The sequence below is a fragment of the Rhodotorula toruloides genome, assembly GCF_000320785.1.
Source record: "Rhodotorula toruloides NP11 unplaced genomic scaffold Scaffold23, whole genome shotgun sequence".
Lineage (NCBI taxonomy): Eukaryota > Fungi > Basidiomycota > Microbotryomycetes > Sporidiobolales > Sporidiobolaceae > Rhodotorula > Rhodotorula toruloides.
The window spans coordinates 174,646-192,790 of record NW_015622983.1 but is presented as its reverse complement, the minus strand read 5'-3'; the positions used below and the strand labels follow the sequence as shown (position 1 = coordinate 192,790).

The 18,145-nt window shown below is 61.9% G+C and overlaps 7 protein-coding genes across 7 annotated transcripts; 1 reads left to right on the top strand and 6 right to left on the bottom strand.

Moving 5' to 3' along the window:
- Positions 1 to 501: 501 nt before the first annotated feature.
- On the bottom strand, positions 502 to 1,914 carry RHTO_03838 (uncharacterized protein; the record flags this gene model as incomplete). The annotated part of the gene is made up of 3 exons (XM_016417507.1): positions 502 to 1,642; positions 1,766 to 1,842; positions 1,903 to 1,914. The coding sequence occupies 3 exons, from the start codon at positions 1,912 to 1,914 to the stop codon at positions 502 to 504; spliced, it is 1,230 nt and encodes a 409-aa protein (XP_016271159.1).
- Positions 1,915 to 2,555: 641 nt separating this feature from the next.
- RHTO_03837 (uncharacterized protein) lies at positions 2,556 to 4,118 on the bottom strand (the record flags this gene model as incomplete). The annotated part of the gene is made up of 2 exons (XM_016417506.1): positions 2,556 to 3,920; positions 4,104 to 4,118. The coding sequence occupies 2 exons, from the start codon at positions 4,116 to 4,118 to the stop codon at positions 2,556 to 2,558; spliced, it is 1,380 nt and encodes a 459-aa protein (XP_016271158.1).
- Positions 4,119 to 4,496: 378 nt separating this feature from the next.
- RHTO_03836 (cytosolic Fe-S cluster assembly factor NAR1) lies at positions 4,497 to 7,094 on the bottom strand (the record flags this gene model as incomplete). The annotated part of the gene is made up of 6 exons (XM_016417505.1): positions 4,497 to 6,123; positions 6,179 to 6,303; positions 6,378 to 6,459; positions 6,546 to 6,658; positions 6,713 to 6,829; positions 7,074 to 7,094. The coding sequence occupies 6 exons, from the start codon at positions 7,092 to 7,094 to the stop codon at positions 4,497 to 4,499; spliced, it is 2,085 nt and encodes a 694-aa protein (XP_016271157.1).
- Positions 7,095 to 7,377: 283 nt separating this feature from the next.
- On the top strand, positions 7,378 to 7,742 carry RHTO_03835 (uncharacterized protein; the record flags this gene model as incomplete). The annotated part of the gene is made up of 2 exons (XM_016417504.1): positions 7,378 to 7,421; positions 7,505 to 7,742. 2 exons carry the CDS (start codon positions 7,378 to 7,380, stop codon positions 7,740 to 7,742), a joined length of 282 nt encoding a protein of 93 aa, XP_016271156.1.
- Positions 7,743 to 7,938: 196 nt separating this feature from the next.
- Positions 7,939 to 8,576, bottom strand: RHTO_03834 (uncharacterized protein; the record flags this gene model as incomplete). The annotated part of the gene is made up of 2 exons (XM_016417503.1): positions 7,939 to 8,301; positions 8,436 to 8,576. The coding sequence occupies 2 exons, from the start codon at positions 8,574 to 8,576 to the stop codon at positions 7,939 to 7,941; spliced, it is 504 nt and encodes a 167-aa protein (XP_016271155.1).
- Positions 8,577 to 9,101: 525 nt separating this feature from the next.
- RHTO_03833 (mechanosensitive ion channel MscS domain containing protein) lies at positions 9,102 to 12,574 on the bottom strand (the record flags this gene model as incomplete). Its single annotated transcript, XM_016417502.1, has 9 exons — positions 9,102 to 9,572; positions 9,653 to 9,722; positions 9,781 to 10,017; positions 10,118 to 10,210; positions 10,321 to 10,454; positions 10,545 to 10,893; positions 10,954 to 11,188; positions 11,288 to 11,410; positions 11,470 to 12,574. 9 exons carry the CDS (start codon positions 12,572 to 12,574, stop codon positions 9,102 to 9,104), a joined length of 2,817 nt encoding a protein of 938 aa, XP_016271154.1.
- Positions 12,575 to 13,176: 602 nt separating this feature from the next.
- On the bottom strand, positions 13,177 to 16,985 carry RHTO_03832 (R3H domain containing protein; the record flags this gene model as incomplete). The annotated part of the gene is made up of 7 exons (XM_016417501.1): positions 13,177 to 13,270; positions 13,360 to 13,412; positions 13,491 to 14,155; positions 14,222 to 14,432; positions 14,529 to 14,871; positions 14,928 to 16,866; positions 16,940 to 16,985. 7 exons carry the CDS (start codon positions 16,983 to 16,985, stop codon positions 13,177 to 13,179), a joined length of 3,351 nt encoding a protein of 1,116 aa, XP_016271153.1.
- Between the last annotated feature and the right edge of the window lie 1,160 nt (positions 16,986 to 18,145).

The window sequence follows — 18,145 nt, the reverse complement described above, 5'->3', positions numbered from 1 at the left end:
CTGCGCCATCGCCTGCGCCGCCGCCTTCGTCTCGCCAAGACAAGGAGAACAAACTCACGCTCGTCCCGCATTCCAGCCTTCCACCTCGCCCGCCAACTGCGCCACCTTCTCTCGCCTCTATCGCGCCGCAAGCGCCATCTCGCGTCTCAAGTGCTCGTCCCCCTTCCTCTGAAGGCCGCGGTACGGGCAAGTCGAGGTCGTCGGAGAAGGCTCGTCGCGAGCGTGACCGCGAGAAGGGAGGCGAGCGGAAGGGTGGCGACAAGTTCGGCGAGGCGCCGGGGATGTGGCAGTGACGGCTTTTCGGTAGCTGTGCGCGCGCTTGTTGTTGTATCGGAGGAAACGCTCGCTTGTTCAGCCTGCTTTGCGGGAGGAGAGCTGAGAGCACAAGTTGCTGTGCATGTCGTTGAACTGGGCGCAGTGCATCCAGCCTTGTGACGCTCGTTATAGGCCGACGCATCCGCTGTCGTACGCGCGCAGGGTGCAGAACAAAGATCGTGCGTTTCAGACGAAGGAAAAGAACATGGACTGGAAATCACGGACGGCTCGGTCACCGAGGAATTCCCTCGCCTCCTTGAAATCGTCCACCTCCAGACCCCAGGCCATGAGCCCGTCATAGACCTCGCCCATGTAGTCGTCCTCCCAGGACTGCGCGTCCAGCGCCGAGGCTATCAAAGTAACGCCTCGGCTAGTAGCCGCCCCCATGACCCGCAACAGGCCCTGTGGGGAACAGTTGACAGGCCAGTCAGGCCCGTGCCAGTCCGGGTACTCATGGAAAGGCGTGAATTTGGCATCCTTGCTCAACCTGTAGCCTTGACTCTGCATTGTCAGACCACGACTGCAGATGACATAGTCAAGCTCGAGCGTGCGAAGGTGCGAAAGGCGTGTAGGGCCCTCGATGAGTGAATGGAGAAAGTCGTCGGTGACGGGGCTGTTCAGCCCAAAGCCGAGGCAGACGAGCGTGTCTGCCATGTCGAGGAAGGCGCGAAGAGGCGGAATGGTGAAGGTCCCGTAGCAGAGGTAGAGAGTCTCTACCATGGTGAAGTCGGGAAGGATGACATCGAGGGAGCCGCCGGCCTGCGTGCTGACGACGTCGCTGTTGACCAAACGCAATTCCTTGAGATTCCTCGGAAGACGAGAAACGATATCGTAAAACCGTGATTCGGCATCCAAGTCGTATGCTTCGAAGTTTTGGAGAGTGGGAAATGCTTGAGCGAAGTCATAGCACGGCCACTCGTCCAGCTCAAAGCCGGTGAGGACGAGTCTGCCTGCACGCATTGACGTGGCGACCTGCGGAAGGTGCACCCATCTCGAAAGGCGAATCTCGTCCAGGGTGGCAAGTCGACGGGCCCAAACCGTCTCATCGCCGACGGTGTCGCATTCACTGATAACGAGGGTGCGCAGCTGAGGCAGCGCCGAAAGCTCGAGGTCGGGAGTCGACAGGACGCGGGCCAGGTCTCGTTCTAGCTCAATCATTTCGAGGCATCGCAGCTTGTCGAGGCGGCTCAGCGTCTTGCTGAAGGATTTAGGGCCGACGAGGCGACGGAATCCTGTCTCGCTCGTGCCGTTGACATCTTTGCAGCGCGAGAAGTCGAGGCTGAGCGACTGTACGTACGCCGCAACGCGATTACCGCTGTTGATGGTCCTGCAGAAGCGGGCGAGCGAGCGGTAGGTCGTGATGACGGGGTCCCTCCAGAGACGCTTGTGCGCAAAGTGGCGAAGGGCGCGGCAGACCGGCTGGGGATGTTCGTCGTCCTAGTAAGCGTACGCGAAAATCGTGTCGAGCAGCTCGTACGGGAGCCTGAGGAGCGGGAAGGGGCGTTTGCGGTGCGAGGGCGATAGGGTCTGCGAGCGGGGAGAGCGAGGTGAGCAGGCGTCGCGAGACGGTGCGAGTTGCGTACGTACCTCGAGAGACATTCCGGCGAGCAGAAGACGGCAGTCAAGCGGGTCACGGAGCGGTAGCAAGGAGCAGCGAGTGAGCGGGACGAGCGAGAGAGGCAAACTCGCAGGTTGGCCCTCCTCAACGCCCTCGCATCTCGCCAAGAGGCTTGCTGAAGCTACTGCTGCTCGAATAGCGTCTTCGGACACGCATGGGCGAAGGCGTAGTGTCCCTCGTAGCCTACTCTCGAACTTGCGATTCTCATCAACGCTGGGCGAGGAGGAGGCTTTCAAGGTCACGAAGGGCTGTGCGAAGGGCGCAGGCAAGTGTTTATCGGTGCTACAGATCTTTCAAGACTCGACCTGGGCCGCACTTGAGCGAAACACTCGTGTTCTTCCGTCCTCCTGCTCACCCTGTCCCTCCTTGTCGTCGCAAGCGCCCCAACGTACCGGCTATCGCTTTGGCTTCTCCCTGCGTACCTTGGTCTGAGCAAGGCGCTACTCGCGCGTCAAGGATCTCGAAACGCTTGCTGCTCCCCGCTCACTAGCTCTCGTTCTCGCCGGTAAGCCTGTGCGGCGACTTCTACGCCGTCCTTACTTCCAATGAGAAGCTGCAGCTGGCGGCGGCTGCACGGCAGAACACGTTCCATCGCTATGACTACTTGCAGGCGCGGAGTGGACTACAGAGGCTGCTCAAGGGGGGAAGCAACGCCAGCGAGGGGAGAAGGAACACCGTGCTTTTCCCGCAACGAGCGCAAGGACCCGCCAAGATACTGCGTCACCTCAACCAAGTTCACTCCCGACGGCTCGAGCCACGACAGGTCGCCCGTCGTGACGAAGTGCTCGGCAACAACAGTGACCCGCTCCCTCCGCCAAGCTGCCTCCCAGTCCCTCGGAATTCCGATTGCCGTCCCTTGAACCTTAATGCCCCTGATCTGCGCAAGGCTGACGACCGATTCGATACCCTCGAGCGTTGCGCCGGGAGGAAACTCCGGTTCCTGCCAGTCCCAGTCGAGCGGATCCCAGACGGGGTCAACAGTTGCACCGTCTCGGAACTGTCGTTGCTCGAATTGCTCGAGAAGACTCTCGCCCTGGTGACCCAGGGCATGGTCCAGCTCCAGCGACTCGAGATGCGGCAGGGAAACGATGGCAAGGAGAGTGGCGTCGGAAATGTCGGAGGCGCATCCGAAGCTGAGCTGTCGTAGCTGAGGCGCGGCGCGAAGGTATCGGAGGAGAGAATCGGGCGTGAAGGTGCCTTGGGAGAGGTGCAGATATAGGAGGCGGGGAAAGGAGGGAAGCAGGGGAACAATGTCGACTGGCATGAGACGACCGAAGAACTCGTGGTACCTCCACAGATACAGCTCTTCGAGCTGGTTTGGGAGCGTTTCAACCATGGGTATGACGGTATTATACTCCTCGAGCTGGTGTGCGACGAATGAGCGGAGGTTCGGGAAAAGCCGCCCGATATCGTACGAAGGGTCGCCAGCATCGGGACGCCAAGCGTCAACGTCGAGGGTCCGTAGGCTCTTGCACGGAGCACTGAATTCGTCCGCACGGGGGACGATGGGTAGTCCAGTGTCGCGAACGGAAAGTCGGAGGGTCCGCAGCGTCGGAAAGGTCGCAAGCCGCTTGTTGAACTCCCTGCGTCCCTTCCGCTGGCCGTTGCGAGGTTCCCAAGCGTCCACGTTCAGCACCTCGAGGCGAGAAAGTGCGCCTTCCGGACCGTCAAGCAAGACCGCGTCGCCCAAAACTGCTGGACACTCGACGAGTGCGAGCTGACGCAAGTTGACGAGCTTGCAGCTCATCGCCGTAAGCTTCGTCGCCGAGGCCTTGAGGACTCCGACAAAACGAGGTATTGGGCGCGGACCGTCCTCGTCGGCGTGCGCTGCATCGCGATAGGCGCGTTCCTCCGCGCTCAAGTCGATTGTAAGCTCGATGACAGCAGCCGCAAGGTCTGGCTTGGCGGCGACGGTCGAGCAGAACAAGTCGAGGCTGGGCTGGGAACGGATGCGGACGCGTCGGTAGAGGTGCGTGCGGATGAAGGGCTGGAGGGTTCGGCAGAGTGGTCCGGGAGGCACCGGCGTGTCGTGATGCGGTGTAGCGTATGCAAAGCAGAAGATGTGGTCGACCAGCTCGTGCGGGAGGCGTAAGAGAGGGGAAGGGTGTTCGGCCCACGAGGCACGAGATCAGCTTCGTAGGGCTAGCTGCAAGTACACGGTGGTACGTACCGACGTTGCGTCCATGTTCAATACGTTTGGCGGGCTCAGCGAGTGGGAGGGGACGAGGAGGAGTGAGCTGGAGGTGCGCGAGCCTGAGCGCAGGGCGGCGATCCATCCAAATCCATCACGCTCGTTCACCTCCATTTGCTCACAGACTCGCTGGAACTACTTCGTAGGTTGTAGGATACTAGACACGCCATAGAGGGGCTGCAGCGATACAGGTGCCACGGTTCGGGGGCCAAACCCAAACATTGTACCTTCGTCTGCTCCTCAAAATCGCACGCGAGGGCCTCGGAAGACTGCGATCTACTTCCCTCGAGCGTAATGAGTCAAGGCAGGATTGCGAGAGGCGCCGCAAAACAGCTGCGAGTTGCGGTCCGTTCCCTCCTCCTCGAGTTGCGCCTACCAAGTGACCGCCAACCCGTTCACCTCCTCGCTCTCCACCGCCCTGTAGCTCGTCCGCAACAACTCCTTCCGCCGAGCATCCCGTCCTGCACCATCATCGCCGCCAAGCATCTCGTCCAAGACCCTCGCGAGCGCCTCCTCCTCTTCCGGCGACGGGATTGCGAGGACGAAAGGCCGGACGGACGGATGGATCGAGTCGATGTCGATTTCGTTATGCCGAGGCCGTCCATCCGCCGTCGAGCCGCTCCAATACCGCTTCTCGACCTCCTGCACCCACTCCTTCGCGCTCAACACCCGGTCCTCATCGCTGCCGACGCCCGTCCCTTCTCCCGCCGCACCCTTCCCAGCGTCCTGGTTCGCAACGATCTTAATCTCCGCCTCAACGACCTCGCCAACCGTATCCGGCATCCCTTCGTCATCCACTCGCCCGACGAAACCCTCCGCTTCCGCGCCCGTCCAGCTCGGTCTCCGCTTCCGCGCGCGCAACGACTCCCTCGGCGGCGCAGCCTGTCCACCACCATTGACACACCCAGACGGGCAAGCCATGACCTCGACGAACTCGATCATCGGCTCGACCTTCGTCTCCTTCGCTCCACCAGCCAACTTCGCCGCCCTCCGCGCGTTCGCAGCCGCCGCAGCACTTGAGGCAGGTGCTTTACCCGCCGCGCCTCGTCCGACAGAGATCCCCGCCTCGCGCGAGAGCTTGCGCACGACGTTCTGCAGGTTGCGGAAGCCGTAGCATTTCGCGGCTTTGACGAGGACGTCGCCCGCTTCGGTAGCCGAGTCGGCGGAAGAGGGAGAGTAGGAGGAAGAGACGCGCCGGAGGGTGTACTCGACGTAGTCGTCGTTTCGGACAAGTTTCGAGTCGAGGCGGAGGAAGGGCCAGTCGGAGCGGGAGATGTTGGGTGCTCGGGAAGTGGAGGGCGAGTCGGACGTGGAAGGAGGAGCAAGGAGGGAGGAGAGAGCGGCGTGGACGTAAGAGCCGGAACTTGTGCCTCGAGGCGGGTCGAGCAGTTGCGAGAAAGGGAAGTACTGTTCCTCCGCTCGACCGTCGAAGTCGCCCGCCTCGCTAGTCGCAGCAAGCATCCGCAACGAGAGTCCCTTGTCCGAGATCATCTTCGCCACCTCGCCCGTCGTCAAAACCAGATCCACATCCCTCACGCTAACCGGTTCCGTCCCATTCGCGAAAGTCGGCGGCTGATGTGTCGTCGCAAAGTCCGGCCTCGACGCCTCGAGCTTCTTGTCGTAGCAGGGCATGACAGCGACGTGGTAGATCTGATCAGGTCGAAGACCAAGTCGGCCAGCGACGACTGCACCTTTGACAAGGACGCCAGAGACGGCTTGTGGGGACTTGACGCCGCTGACGAACGGGAGGAGGTCGCCGTGAGTCTTTTCGGCGTAGCAGATCCATCCGGGACAGGCGGAACTGAGGATTGGGAGGGGGGCGATGGAGGAAGAGGCTGGGGAGAGCTTGGTTGGCACGGCGAGAGAGGACGTTGAGGCGGTCAAGAGGGAGGGCAGAGAGGGCGAGGGCGAGGCGTAGTAGTTTGACCGCCGCTCGTGCAGCTCGGATCGGCTCTCGAGCAGGGAAAGCGCGCGGGGAAAGGTGGTGTCGAAGACAAGTCTGTCAGACACACCATGTCAGCATACGCTTTCTTCGTGTGCGAGAGGGTACGCACCGGAAGCCGAGATGTTGCTTGAAGAAAACCCGCAACCCTCGCATCGTCCCCGCCAGACCCAGGTCGTAGAGCGCCGCCAGACTCGCGACTGATTGAGGCGAGACGGAGAGGATGGGCGTGAGGTCCTGCGCCGCCAACGTCACAAAGAACATCCGTCAGAACAGACTGAACAGATCTTCTGGCGAAACTGCGGACGCACCGGCTGTTCCCGCAAGACTCGGTAGACCTCCTCGTGCGACTGCATCGACACCAGCACGGATTCCGCCGAAGTGATGCAGCCTCTGCACATACAGAAGGAAGTCGCACAACATCAGCTTCTTCGTGTACAAGCGAAAGGAGCCGAAAAGTAGCGGATCTCTGGACGCACGAGCAAGCCAGACAGTCGTTCAAGGTGATCTCCGCCTTCTTCAACTTCTTCCCCTTCTCGCCGTCCTTGCCCTTCTCGTAGAACCCCGAGTCATCACCAATAATGATCTCAGCCTGTTCGACACCCTCATCAGCGGAGGAAGGGAAGAGGTAAGGGAGGAGACGCACAGCAGCGGAAGCAGCAGGCTTGTCAAGGGCTGAAGAGTCGGATTCTTCCGGGATGTAGGTGACGGGTTTGATGCATGCTTGGGAGGGGGCGAGGTAGTCGGAGAGATCTGTCAGGGTCTGTTCGAGGGTGTCGGAGCGAGAGGAGGAGGGAGAGAAATGGTCAGCTGTCGTCCGCTAGCCTGCATGCGAGCGCCCGGCAGCCAATAGCCATTCATGCGTCTCCTCCAGTCCTTTCGTACATCCGGGAACCCGACTCGCCAGCCCCTGCATCCCGCTGACCCATCCGCCTCTCACCCACTCAGGCCAACCACAACCCTCCATCTGCCCTTCTCGCACCACAGAAAGTCCTTTCATAACTCACAAGTCCCGAAGAGAGCGACATCCTGTCCACCGGTGGACGTGTTGAGGAGGATAGGTTAAGGGAGATGAGGTGAGCCGGAGGAGGTGGCGGATACGAGACGGCGAGGCGGGAGATGCGTTGGCTGGGTGTCGAAGTGTATAATATGATCCAGAGCGGCCTATCGAAGCAGTACAGGGCCTCCTAGAGAGCAGCGGCGGAGTGGAAGAGCCAGAGGTCCTCGTCGCGGAACCTGAAGAACGACTTTGGCTTGCACCACTTCTTCCGCCGCTCGTACGGGCTGAACGGACACGCAGAACCTCCCAAAATGGCCTTCAGTATCTTCCGGAAACAGTCGCTCGAGCAGAAACGGTGCGTCCTCGTCTCCCTCACCTCCTCGCACTCTTCATCTCTTAACTCGCCTGACCCTCGCCACAACGCTCAAACGTCGACAGGATATCGACTATCATCGTCACCGTACCCTTCCTTGTCGCCACCTCCGTCATCCTCTACCGCCGCCTCTTCCTCGGCGAGGAACAGAAACGGATGCCTCGACCTGGACAACCCGGGGCGAATATGCCGATGTTGAGTGGAGGAGTCGGCGAGGGAGAGAAGAAAGGAGAGTTTGGAGCGATGCCGGAGGAGTTGCAGAGAAGGATTCGGGAGGAGGAGAAGCGATCGGGGCGGATTTAGCGAGGAGAAAGTGCGTCCTGGCGTTTGTCGAGCGCGAAAAGGTGCTGACTGGGCCGCCCGCCAACTGATGCAGACCTGTACTATACCGCAACGCAATCGCATCCTCTTAGGAATCAAGGGAGAGACGATGGGCACAACTTGGGATGGTTTCGATGCTGTCACCTATGCTACACTGATCCCCTCCCTTTCCCACGCTCTAAATCGCACCCTGCTGCTCACCCTTGTGCGCAAGACCATGCTTCTTGCCCTTGTCCTGCTCGGCCTGCAGCGCGTCCCGCGTGTCGGGTCCAGGGATCTTTTCGTCCGTGCCGAGGTTGCTCTGTTCGTCCTGCCCTCGATCGGAAGGGCGGTTGCGACGAGGTCGAGTTGGGTGGACGAGTGAGAGGAGGGGAGAGAGAAACGCCGTCAGGGCCAACATCGTGTGAACGAGATGCGGGGGAGAACGCACGCCAGTCGCCTTTTGAGCCACGCCCGTCGCGCCCTCCGCAACCGACTTGGCAGCCTGCTTGACTCCGTGCGCACGAGCAGTCACAGGGTTCGAGCCGCCGACAGACTCTTTCTGCCCGAGTTTGGAGACGAAGGAGCGGATCGAGGTGGACCGCGGGATCGAGATTGTGAGCGAGTCGAGAAGAGCGAGAAGTGGTCAGCGCGGGTTCGTGGGCGTGTGAGGATGGGCGAATCGACGCTGCGCACCTTTCCCATGCCTTCGCCGCTGCACTTGGTGGACGACGCCCGCGTCCGGAGCGAGATGAGGTGGGGCTGCGTCGACGAGGACGAGGCGAGCGAGAGGCGCGCGAGCGGTGCGCGCTGGACGAGTGTGCGGAGTGTGAGCATTGTACTGGGTGTGTGAGAGTCTTCAAAGCGTCGTAAGAGTGTAAGAAGAGAGCGAGACGAGTGTTCTCCGGAGCGACTCGCAAGAGAGCAAGTGCGTCATGCCAAGTTGCGAAGGTCGCTCATTGGCCAGCAAGGGCACGGCGAGGACAGCGTCTGTGAGGCTCCATAGACTCTGTGTGAAGGGAATTCGAGGCTGGAGAAACCAACGGAGTCCAAGCAAGCGAAGCGGAGGGAGGAGCGACATCGAGGGGGACGAGAAGCACCACGACGAAGGAGTGAACGCCGCTGTGCAGCTGGCAAATGCATGGAATGGGTTGAACTCTATCTACAAAACGAGAGAGGGGGAAGGAAAGGACGCGGGATGAGTGCGAGAGGCAGAGGGAAAGGGGCGAGCGCATCAAGCGTCTTCACCTCGTCAAGTCCCGCGTTCCTCACGCCTATCGCCACGCCGAGTGTCTATGCGCACCTGTACGCTCCACCTGTCCACCGCCACTGCTCCTCATTTGCCGCCATCCTGCCCGCCGCTCACATGTGCCGCCTGTACCTGATCCCGTCGCCCGCCTCCTCCTGCCTCACATCATCATCCGAGATGAGGTGCTCTCCAAACTCCGCCGCATGGTGGAGGTGCACGTCCTGCGTCGTCGATCCAGCCTGCGCCGCCGCCTCGGCCGCAGCCTTCTCCCGCGCAGCCTTGACCTCGTCCCACGGCACCTCGGTGTAAGGCGTCGGGTCGGGCGGAGCAGGCGCAGGGTCTCCCGCGCCAGCCGGTCCGAAGATCTGCAACTCGGCGAGAGCGACCTTGAGCGCGCAGACCCACTTGTTCCGGCGCTGGACCTTGAGAGCGCCGTTCTGCCAGTTGCCCTTGTAGTTGATCGGAGCCGAGAGCGAGAGCTTGCCTTGGGCGGCAAAGTCTTGGACGGTGATGTCGATGGTCGGGACAAAGTCGCGGCGCTCTTGCTGGAGGAACTCGAGCATGCGCGCGCGGAGCGCTTCGATCTGTGCGCGACCGAGAGCTGCTCAGCATACCGCTGCGGGCGCAGACTGCGCGACAGAGTAAGACAACTGCGGTAGCGCACCTTCTCGAACGACGTGCCAAAGTCGACGTCGAAAGTGAACGTCTCCGAGATCGAGTTGGAGCGGCGGTAGCTGCGACAGACCCTGATCAGCACCTCTCCCCTTCAAGTTGAAAGAGTTGCGAACGCACTTCATGACAAACTTGGTGTTGAGCAACGAATGCGGCGCCTGCGTGACGGTCCCATCGATCTTTTTGAACACGGTCGACAAGAGGTGCATCTCGAGGACGATATAGTCGACGGCGTCGATCGAGACGCGGTCGCCGACGTCGTACGGGTGCTTGATGAAGAGGAAGATGACCGAGGCGAGGATCTCTTGAGCCGTCGTACCGATCAGCCACGAAAGACCGAGGATGAAGGTGCCGGCTCTGCGCAAGGGTATGCGAGTAAGCGGCGTACCTCCTGCAAGCAATTCGCGCGCGCGCGCGTTGAAGCCCAACGCCGCTCGAAACGAGGAGGTCCACGCACCCAGCAATCATCGTCTGGAACGACGCATCGAGCAATCCGACCATGATCAGGATCGCGACAACATACCAAATCGACATGATGATATTGTCAAGCCTGCGTGACGAGCATGAGAGTCAGCTGACATTCCCCATCGCACAAGCCGGCCCAGCGACGAAACTACTCGTGCTGAGCGAGCGGCGAGCGGCACGGGCGAGCTGACGCACCTGCCTACGGCCGAGTCGATATCGCGCATGCTCCTGCCGAGCGCGAGGCGCTCGCGGTGGATATCGAGGCAGGCCATCTCGACTTCGTCGAGGGTGGCGTCGCCATTCAAGTCGCGGTCAAAGATGGCGAATGCCTGTGCGTTTCACGTTCAAGCTCAAGGACGTCAGCGGGTCGCTCGAATGGGCGAGCAGTGACGAAGGCGAAGGTGACGGTCTGAACGCACCCTCTCTGCCTCCTCGCGGTTCGGGAAGCACCGCTCGATATCGGTAATGACCATCCCTTCGCGGTACTGGGGCGTGAACGAGTAGTAAATCCTCCTCGCAAGCTGCCTCGTCTTGTTCGTCGACTGCAGCGCAGAAGTGACCATCGAAGGGGGCGAGTTGGGCTGGAGAACTCGTTCGCCCGCGATTTCGGACGCGACGGTGCCGATCATCGTCGTGGCCGTTTGGGCGGCTTTCTGAGCGCCTTTGAGCGCTTTCTTGATGAGCAAGGTCGGGTCGGAGACTTGGCGCTTGTTGCGTGGACGCTTGAAGGCACCGTCGAGCGTGTCGGACCTGCCGATGTCGCGCGAGCTGCGCGCGTTCGACCGAGTCAGTCAGACGCCTCCTGTAAGCTCGAGAGCGCGCACGCACTTGAGGTAAAGGTTGACAAGCGCGCCAATCTGGAACTTCTGCTCGATGATGCGGTCCTCGTACGAGCGCTTGTGGAAGTTGTGCGCGATGACCTGGATGATGAGCTTCTCGATGAGGAGGATGACGAGGATGATGAAGATGCCGAAGAGGCCTTGGGTGATCAAGTAGAGCGTGTTGTCCGACTTGTTTGCCTGTTCGTGGCGCCGGATGAGCGGGAGGAACGAGATCCAATTCGCTGCGTTCGCAAAGAGGACATGTTAGCAGCCGCTCCACGACGAGACTAGCGAGCCAGCGAAAAGCTTTGCGCATGCCGGTCGAGAAGAGCGAAACTCACCCAGCGCCCATCCCGCCAAGCTCGCGTAAAACCGGATCGCCTTGACGTAGGCGATGTAGTGGCGCAGCTCGGGCGCGACCACACCGAGCGTCTTGTTGAGGAGCGTAGGGCCGAGGCGTCCGACTGCAGGAGGCAGAGTCATGACGTGGGACGGGGAGGATCGGAAGGGGCTGGGAACGCACCGAGCATGGCGCCCCAGTAGCCAGTCCAGACGACGGTGAGCCAGATGGACCACCAGACGAGTTCGACAGTCCAGATCGTCGCGCCGTGCTTCGAGGACCACTGGACGATGGCGGGAATCCAGAGGATCGCGAGGACGGGAAGGATGTAGATCGTCCAACGAACGATGTAGTGCGAGTTGTAGATCGCAAAGACCATTCTCGAGAACCAGTTCGTCGGGCGGATAAAGTCTCCATCGGCGAACTGGACGTTCGGGTTCGAACTCGCGGCGGACCAGCCTCCGTTCGGCGTCTGCGCGCCCGTCCCGGGCCCACTGTCGCCGAGTCGGCCGTACGGCGAGTTCCCACCCGCAGGACCGCTCCATTGTCCAAGTCCACCGCCGCGCGAACGCTCGGCCGACCGCGAGCGAGGTGTGCTGTACCCGCTTCCGGGCGCCGACGTCCCGCCTTTCTCGTTCATGCCCGAACCGTACATCTTCTCTGCACGGTCAGACTGCGGCAGCTTGACGCTCGGGCCGGGGTGGACAGGCCTCGAGTCGACGTGCGTCTCGAGTTCGACGTGCGAAGCCCCGCGCGAAGACTCGTCGACGGCGTCCATGTGCGAGCCGGTGGGGAGGTACGCTCCACCTGCTGCGGCTGCGCGAAGCTGGGTGCGCGAGTTGTGCGTCGAGAGAGAAGTGCGAGGGAGCGAGTTGCTCAAGTCGCCTGTCTCGTCGTCGCCGGTCGTGAGGGGCCCATAGTGCTCGACAGGATCGAAGCCGCCGCCGCTCGGTTGCGACGGGTCACCGAGTGAAATAGCCGTGTACGGCTCCTCGGCAGTCGACTGGGCCTGCTGCTGCTGCGAGCGTGCAAAGTCGTGTGCGGTGAAGGCTGAGGCGGTTTGCGACGAACCGAGGTTGGGTGACGTGTCGTAAGCGAGTGGCGTCGTCTCAGTCGACTGCAATCCCGGTGCGTACGCGCGCGACGGAGCTGCGGTGGATGCGGGAGGGTACGAGGTCGGGATGGGAGGAGCGGAGGGTCCAGTGTTGGCGCGGTCTGGCGCTCCCTGGGCACGCGAGCGGGACGAAGACCGCTCCGAGTAGCTGTGCGGTGTGTTCGCCCCCGACATGGGTCCTGCCAGAGGTCGTGTGCGATGAGCGAGGGTGGTCGATGCGATCAAGCTGCGGGTCGTTGGTGGTGCGTCCGCCTGGGCGTGTGAGCGTGTGCGTGTACGTGTGTGTGTCGTGAGAGTCGTACAGTCGCAAGCAAGCACCACAACAATCTATTCAAGAGCAAGCGCACACCGAAAGAGCGCCAGCGCTGCGACGACGCGCGACCCTCTTCGTCATCCAAAGGGTCCCGCAAAGCTTTTCCTGCAAAGTGTGCAGTGCATTCCCACGATACCACCAGTCTACTGTGTGCAAAGGGAAGCGAAGGATGCGAGATGTGTATCGGTTCTTTTCGCGTGCTGCCGACGTCGAAGCCGGGCGAGAGCTCGAGGAGCGCATCGCCTTGTCGCGTCTGCAGGGCGTGGAGAATGGGTCAGCGGCTTGTGAAGAGCAGCTGGGAGCGACTTGGAAAGGAGAGCAGCGGAAAAGAAGCCGGAGGGGGGCCGGCAGCGGCCGGGAAGGGACGAAGAGGCGCCTTCGTAGGGAGTTCATCACGCAGAGGGAGGCGAGACGGGCAAGGAAGGTGAGGACGCACACTGTCCAGTCGAGCAAGCCCTTCCGTCTATGCGCCCAAGCCCCTCCTCGTACCCTTGACGACCGCCGAAACGGGCTCGAGGATACCGCCCGACAGGCCGATCTGCGCGCCTTCCGTCCAGCTGTGCGTGGCGAACGACGACACCGAGGTCAGCAACGGCGAGCATATGAGGCCGGCGTGTTCTGCCCGTTGAAGCGAAGCAGGACGCACCCCATCTTCTTGAGCAGCGCAAAGCCGACGTTATCTTCGCCAAGCTTGTCCGCCTGTGAAACATTCGCAGGGACAGCGAACACCGTCAGCCTCGAAACGTGATCTGAAAGCGCAAGCGAAGCGAGACGCACCCCTTCGCCGACGACGGCACCCTCGCTGTTCTTGCCCAGCCCGCCTCCTCGTCCGCCCGCACCGAACTTGCCCTTCCCGCTCGCTCCCTCAAGCGCCTTCCACAACCCCGCCATCTTCCCACCCCCTCGTCCCCTCCTCCCAATCCCGCCAAACGCCTCGTACCCATCCTCGAGCTCGTTCTCCCCCTCGGCCGTCCCAACAATCGCCCTGACCCTGCGCTCGCTGACGCCGATAACAGTCGTCTTGCTCGTCCGCTCGAGCACAGGGAAGCGCGAGTTGCCCTTGCCCATCGAGCGACTCTTGAGGCCATACACCTCGGCCAAGAGATGCACCGCAATCCTCGCCTTCTTGCTCATAGGCGGGAGGGAGACGCTCTGTTCCCCAATCTCGTTGACGATAAAGTGCCGAATGCGACGATTGACAGTCGCAGCGTCGTTCGACTGGTCCGCCGCTTCCCGCGCAGCCTTGAGAGCCTTCTTGCCCTTCTTGCCGCCCTTGGTGCGGTACGAGTCGCGGTACTCGGCTTCGTTTTGCGACGCGCGGAGGGCGGCTCGTTCGGCCTTCTTGCGCGCTTTCGACTGCCGGTCGAGGTCCCATTGCGCGGCGAGTGTCGACGAGAAGGCGCCGCCGAACGATTTGTCCTTCTTGCGCTGCTTCTTCGACACTGCAGAGCGGCGAGACGTCAGCGACGACAAGAGCGGGGAAGTAACATAAGTAGGCTGAGACTCACTCGACCCAAACCCTCTCTCCTCCTCCTCCGCAAACATCGCCTCGATCATCTCGTCATCCAAATCCTCCGCATCGTCGTACAAAGCGACGTCTTCAAAGTTGCCCTCGGAGATAGCTTTGAAGAGCTTGTTGCGCTCGCGGCGGTTTGCGCGGCGGGCTGCTCGGCCGCCTTGGGCTGTTGAGAGGAGATCGGCGTTGGCGCGGACGGCGTTCTGCGGGAGTCGAGATGAGTCAGTGTGCACTCATGGCGCAAACCAGCACAGAACAGCTGCGACACCGACCGATGCTGAAGCGAACGAGAGACGCACCTGCACACGGGCTATGTACTCCTCGTCTCGGTCCGCCCAGGTATCGTTACCCTGGAACAGCATCGCCTCGTCATCGTCATCGTCGTCCTCGTCCTCGTCACTCTCCTCCATTGCACGCATCTTGCCCTTCCGCTCCCGCCTGCGCTCCTTCTTCCGCTCGCGCTCTGCCTTCCGACCTCCTCCGCCTGCTTGGCCCATCATGCTCAGCCGCACCGTTCCTCCGGCCAAGAGAGCTTCCGCGACGTCGAGACCTTCGGCTTCCGAGTCGGTTGAGGAGGAGAGGGAAGAGTCGAAGTCGGAGGCTTCGCTCGAGTCGGTGGCGATGGAGAGAGAGTGCTCCACTCTGCGAGCGCGGAAGATCAGCAGGGAGTGGTTGGCGAAGGGAGGAGAGGGACGCACTGGCCATCTGCATCGCCCAAAGCATAGTCCATCTCGAGCTCGACGTCCGAATCGACTTCCTCGCTCATGTCCTCCTCCTCGCGGGCCAAGCGCCGGATATACCGCTCCTCGTCGTCCTCCTCGTCATCGCTCGTCTCGTCCTCGTCCGAGTCATCCTCATCCGAGTCCTCGTCCGACGTACCCCACTCAGCGTCTTCCGCCTCCTCGACGAGCCGCCGGTCCAAGTCGTCGCCGCGCTGATGCGTACCCGCAAGTCCGCCGACGGCACCCTTAGCGAAGGCAGCGAGGACAGCCATACTGTCGTCTCCTTCGTCGAAGTCGGCGTTCTGGAGGTAATCCTCCTCCGTCCGCTGCTTCTGTCGCGCCCGCTGATCGCGCTTACTCCGCCCCTGAACCTGCCGCTGCGCCTCCTCCGCCTCCTCGATGCTCATCTCGATAGCCAGCGCCAGCTCGATCTCCTCCCTTGTCGAGCCAGCCGCAATCAACCGCTCGAGCTTCTCCGCCTGACGCTGATCCGCCCGCTGCTGGCGCTGCGCCTGCTTCTTCGCCCTTCCAGGGGCTTGAGCGCGTGCGCCGAGACCGACGGGAGGAGGCGAGGCTGAGCCCCAGTCAAGGTCCGAATCATCCATCCTCGGCTGGCCCTCCTCATGCTCCTGCTCCGCTCCACCGTTCACCTCTTCCTCATCGCTCTCCTCATCTTCGTCCAACTCAGCGAGCATGTCATCGACACCCGCCGCACCCTGTAACCGCGCAAACATCTGCCTTCCCTCCTCCAAATCGTCCTCGTCCTCCGCTCCCAGCATCTTCCCACCGCCAAGATGCGCGTTCCCGCTCCTGGCATGTGCGCGACCGGTCTTACGAGCAATCTTGGATGCTCGCTTTAGAGCCTTCTTTGATTTGTGAGCGGGAGCGGTGGGGAGAGCGGGGTGAGGCGCTTTCGGTGCGGGAGGTTTGACGGAGGGCGTCGGGAGAGAGGTGAAGTCGAGAGTCTCGGCCTGGACGGGCTCCGCCGGCGGAGGACGGGTGGAGGTGACGGGGTCGGCGTGAGAGACGGCACGAGGAGGGTAGACGACCTGCTCCTCGTCTTCATCGGAGGAAGAGGATTCGGCCGTGTCGTCGCGCTCGACGAGTGCTGCCGGAGGAGGAAGAGTCGAAGAAAGCTCGACAGTGACGTCCGAGCGGGTGACGGAGATTTCGAAGAGGGGAGGTTCATCGTCAGCCGGAGAGTCGGGTCGAGACGGCTCGGTCATTGAGGCGGGCGTGTCCTCCGCCTCGACAGCATCGGCGGGCTGAACACGCGAGCCGAGGCCGGGATGAGCGGTCGAAGTGGCGGCATGGACATCTTCAAGCTCGTCGAGCGCCATCGTCGCAGTCGTCTCGGGCTCCGGCTCGAAAGCCGTCTCGGGCGGAGGTCCTTTTCCGACGTCGCCGTCGTATAAGTCCATCCTTCCGACCTTGTCGGCGAGCGCTACGTCGGCTGATGAAGGTTTAGGAGGCGCTTCGGCGCCCGCCTTCTCCAGCCCATGCTCGTCCTCCCCGCCAACCGTGCCGAGTCCAGCTCCGGAGGCCTTGACGAACTTGACCGGTACAAGGAGCGGGTTGTACTCGCCTGGCGAGGACGAATAGCCTCCGCGGCCAGGCGTGAACGAGCCAGACGTTCCTCCTCGTCCGCGAGCGTTGAAGACGCCAAGTCCCTGATGCGGTACTCCTCGGAAAGCGCCTCGTCCGCCTTGCCCGTAGCTTCGCCCGTGCTCTGGCGTAGCGGCGCCGCTCCTGTTGGGCGTTCCACCACGACCTCCTCCTCGAGGGAAGCCTGCACCGCCCCGTCCGCCTCGTCCACCGCGAATGGGCGTCGAGTAGCCAGTCTGGGCAGGCGAGTGCGTCGTAGAGTACTGCTGGGGCGTAGGGATAGGCTGAAAGACGGGCGAAGCGTTGAAGCCTGTCCGTTCGTCACGACAGCTGATGAGGTCAACGTGCGACGCCAGGGATCGCAGGGAAGAGGCGGAGCGCACCGAGCATGCCGTCCTGGACAAGGTCTGCATAGTCGAACGTCGCCATCGAGTAGTCTGACCGCACCGCTGCTCCCGCGCCTCCTCGTCCTCGACCGCGTCCTCGAGGAGCGAATCCGCCTCGTCCTCCCCTTCCTCCGCGTCCGCCGCGCGGTGTGCCAGCGTCGTTCGGTGTTCCTCGACCGCGGTTCTGCCCACGAGCCATAGCCAAGCGAGAAGAGCGAGTGACGATTGAAGTGGCGGATCTAGAGATGTCAACTTCGCGCTGAGGATGGCATCGACCGTGGATTGACAGCTCTCCTTTGGCTGGCGGACTTTCCGGGTCTCACAAGCAGTGACGACGGAGAGCAGAGCGCTCAGCGAGCTTCGAAACGGAGCGATAACGTCGTCTGCGTTGCGGCGAGTCTCTACGAAGAGAAGGAGCATACGGCGAGCGACGATGCTGGGTGCGTCAATGCCGGTACTCTTGTCAGCCGCGAATCACGACGGAGGAACGAGGGGATCGTAATGAGGGAAGGATGGGTACGACGGCGAACGATGTGCATGTGCGGCGAAGAAAAGAGAGCAAAGGGCTAGGGAAAGAGGGGGGATGAGGGGGAGGAATGAGATCATGGGGAGCTCGAGCGGTGATTGACGTACCTCTGAGCAAGCAAGGAGAGCGAGATCGCGAAGAAGCTGGGTGCGTCGATGTCGCCCTTGTCAGCCGGCTGGTTCACACTTGGTTCACACCATTCTGGGTAACTGAATCCACAACCTTGACGACGACGACGCGCTGCAGGGGATTGTAGATAGGAGGCAGCCCAGGCGAAGACCGACGCACCTGCCTGCGAGTCTTGCGGGAGAGGGCAAGGCTACGAGCTGCGAGAAGGTGACTACGTCAGTGCCGCGGCCGATGTAGGCGTTACCATGTCTACAGCTCACGCGATAGTATGACACACCTCGAAACCTTGACGCCGGGTCGAGCGAGACGGGCCTAAGTGCGTCGAAGCCGGTCTTGTCAGTCCTCCTGACCTCGGCATTCGAGGTTGCTCCATCTCGTCCCCACACGTGCGGTTGTGCACGATGCTCTCATTCGAGAGCTGGACCGCATGTCCACTGACTTGCGATGCTGCAAGTCCCTTCGTTTGAAGGGAGGAAGAACAGCCCGATCAGACTGCGACGCACCCGGTCAACATCCCGCGCCACCGCCCCGCCAACGAGCGCCACTGC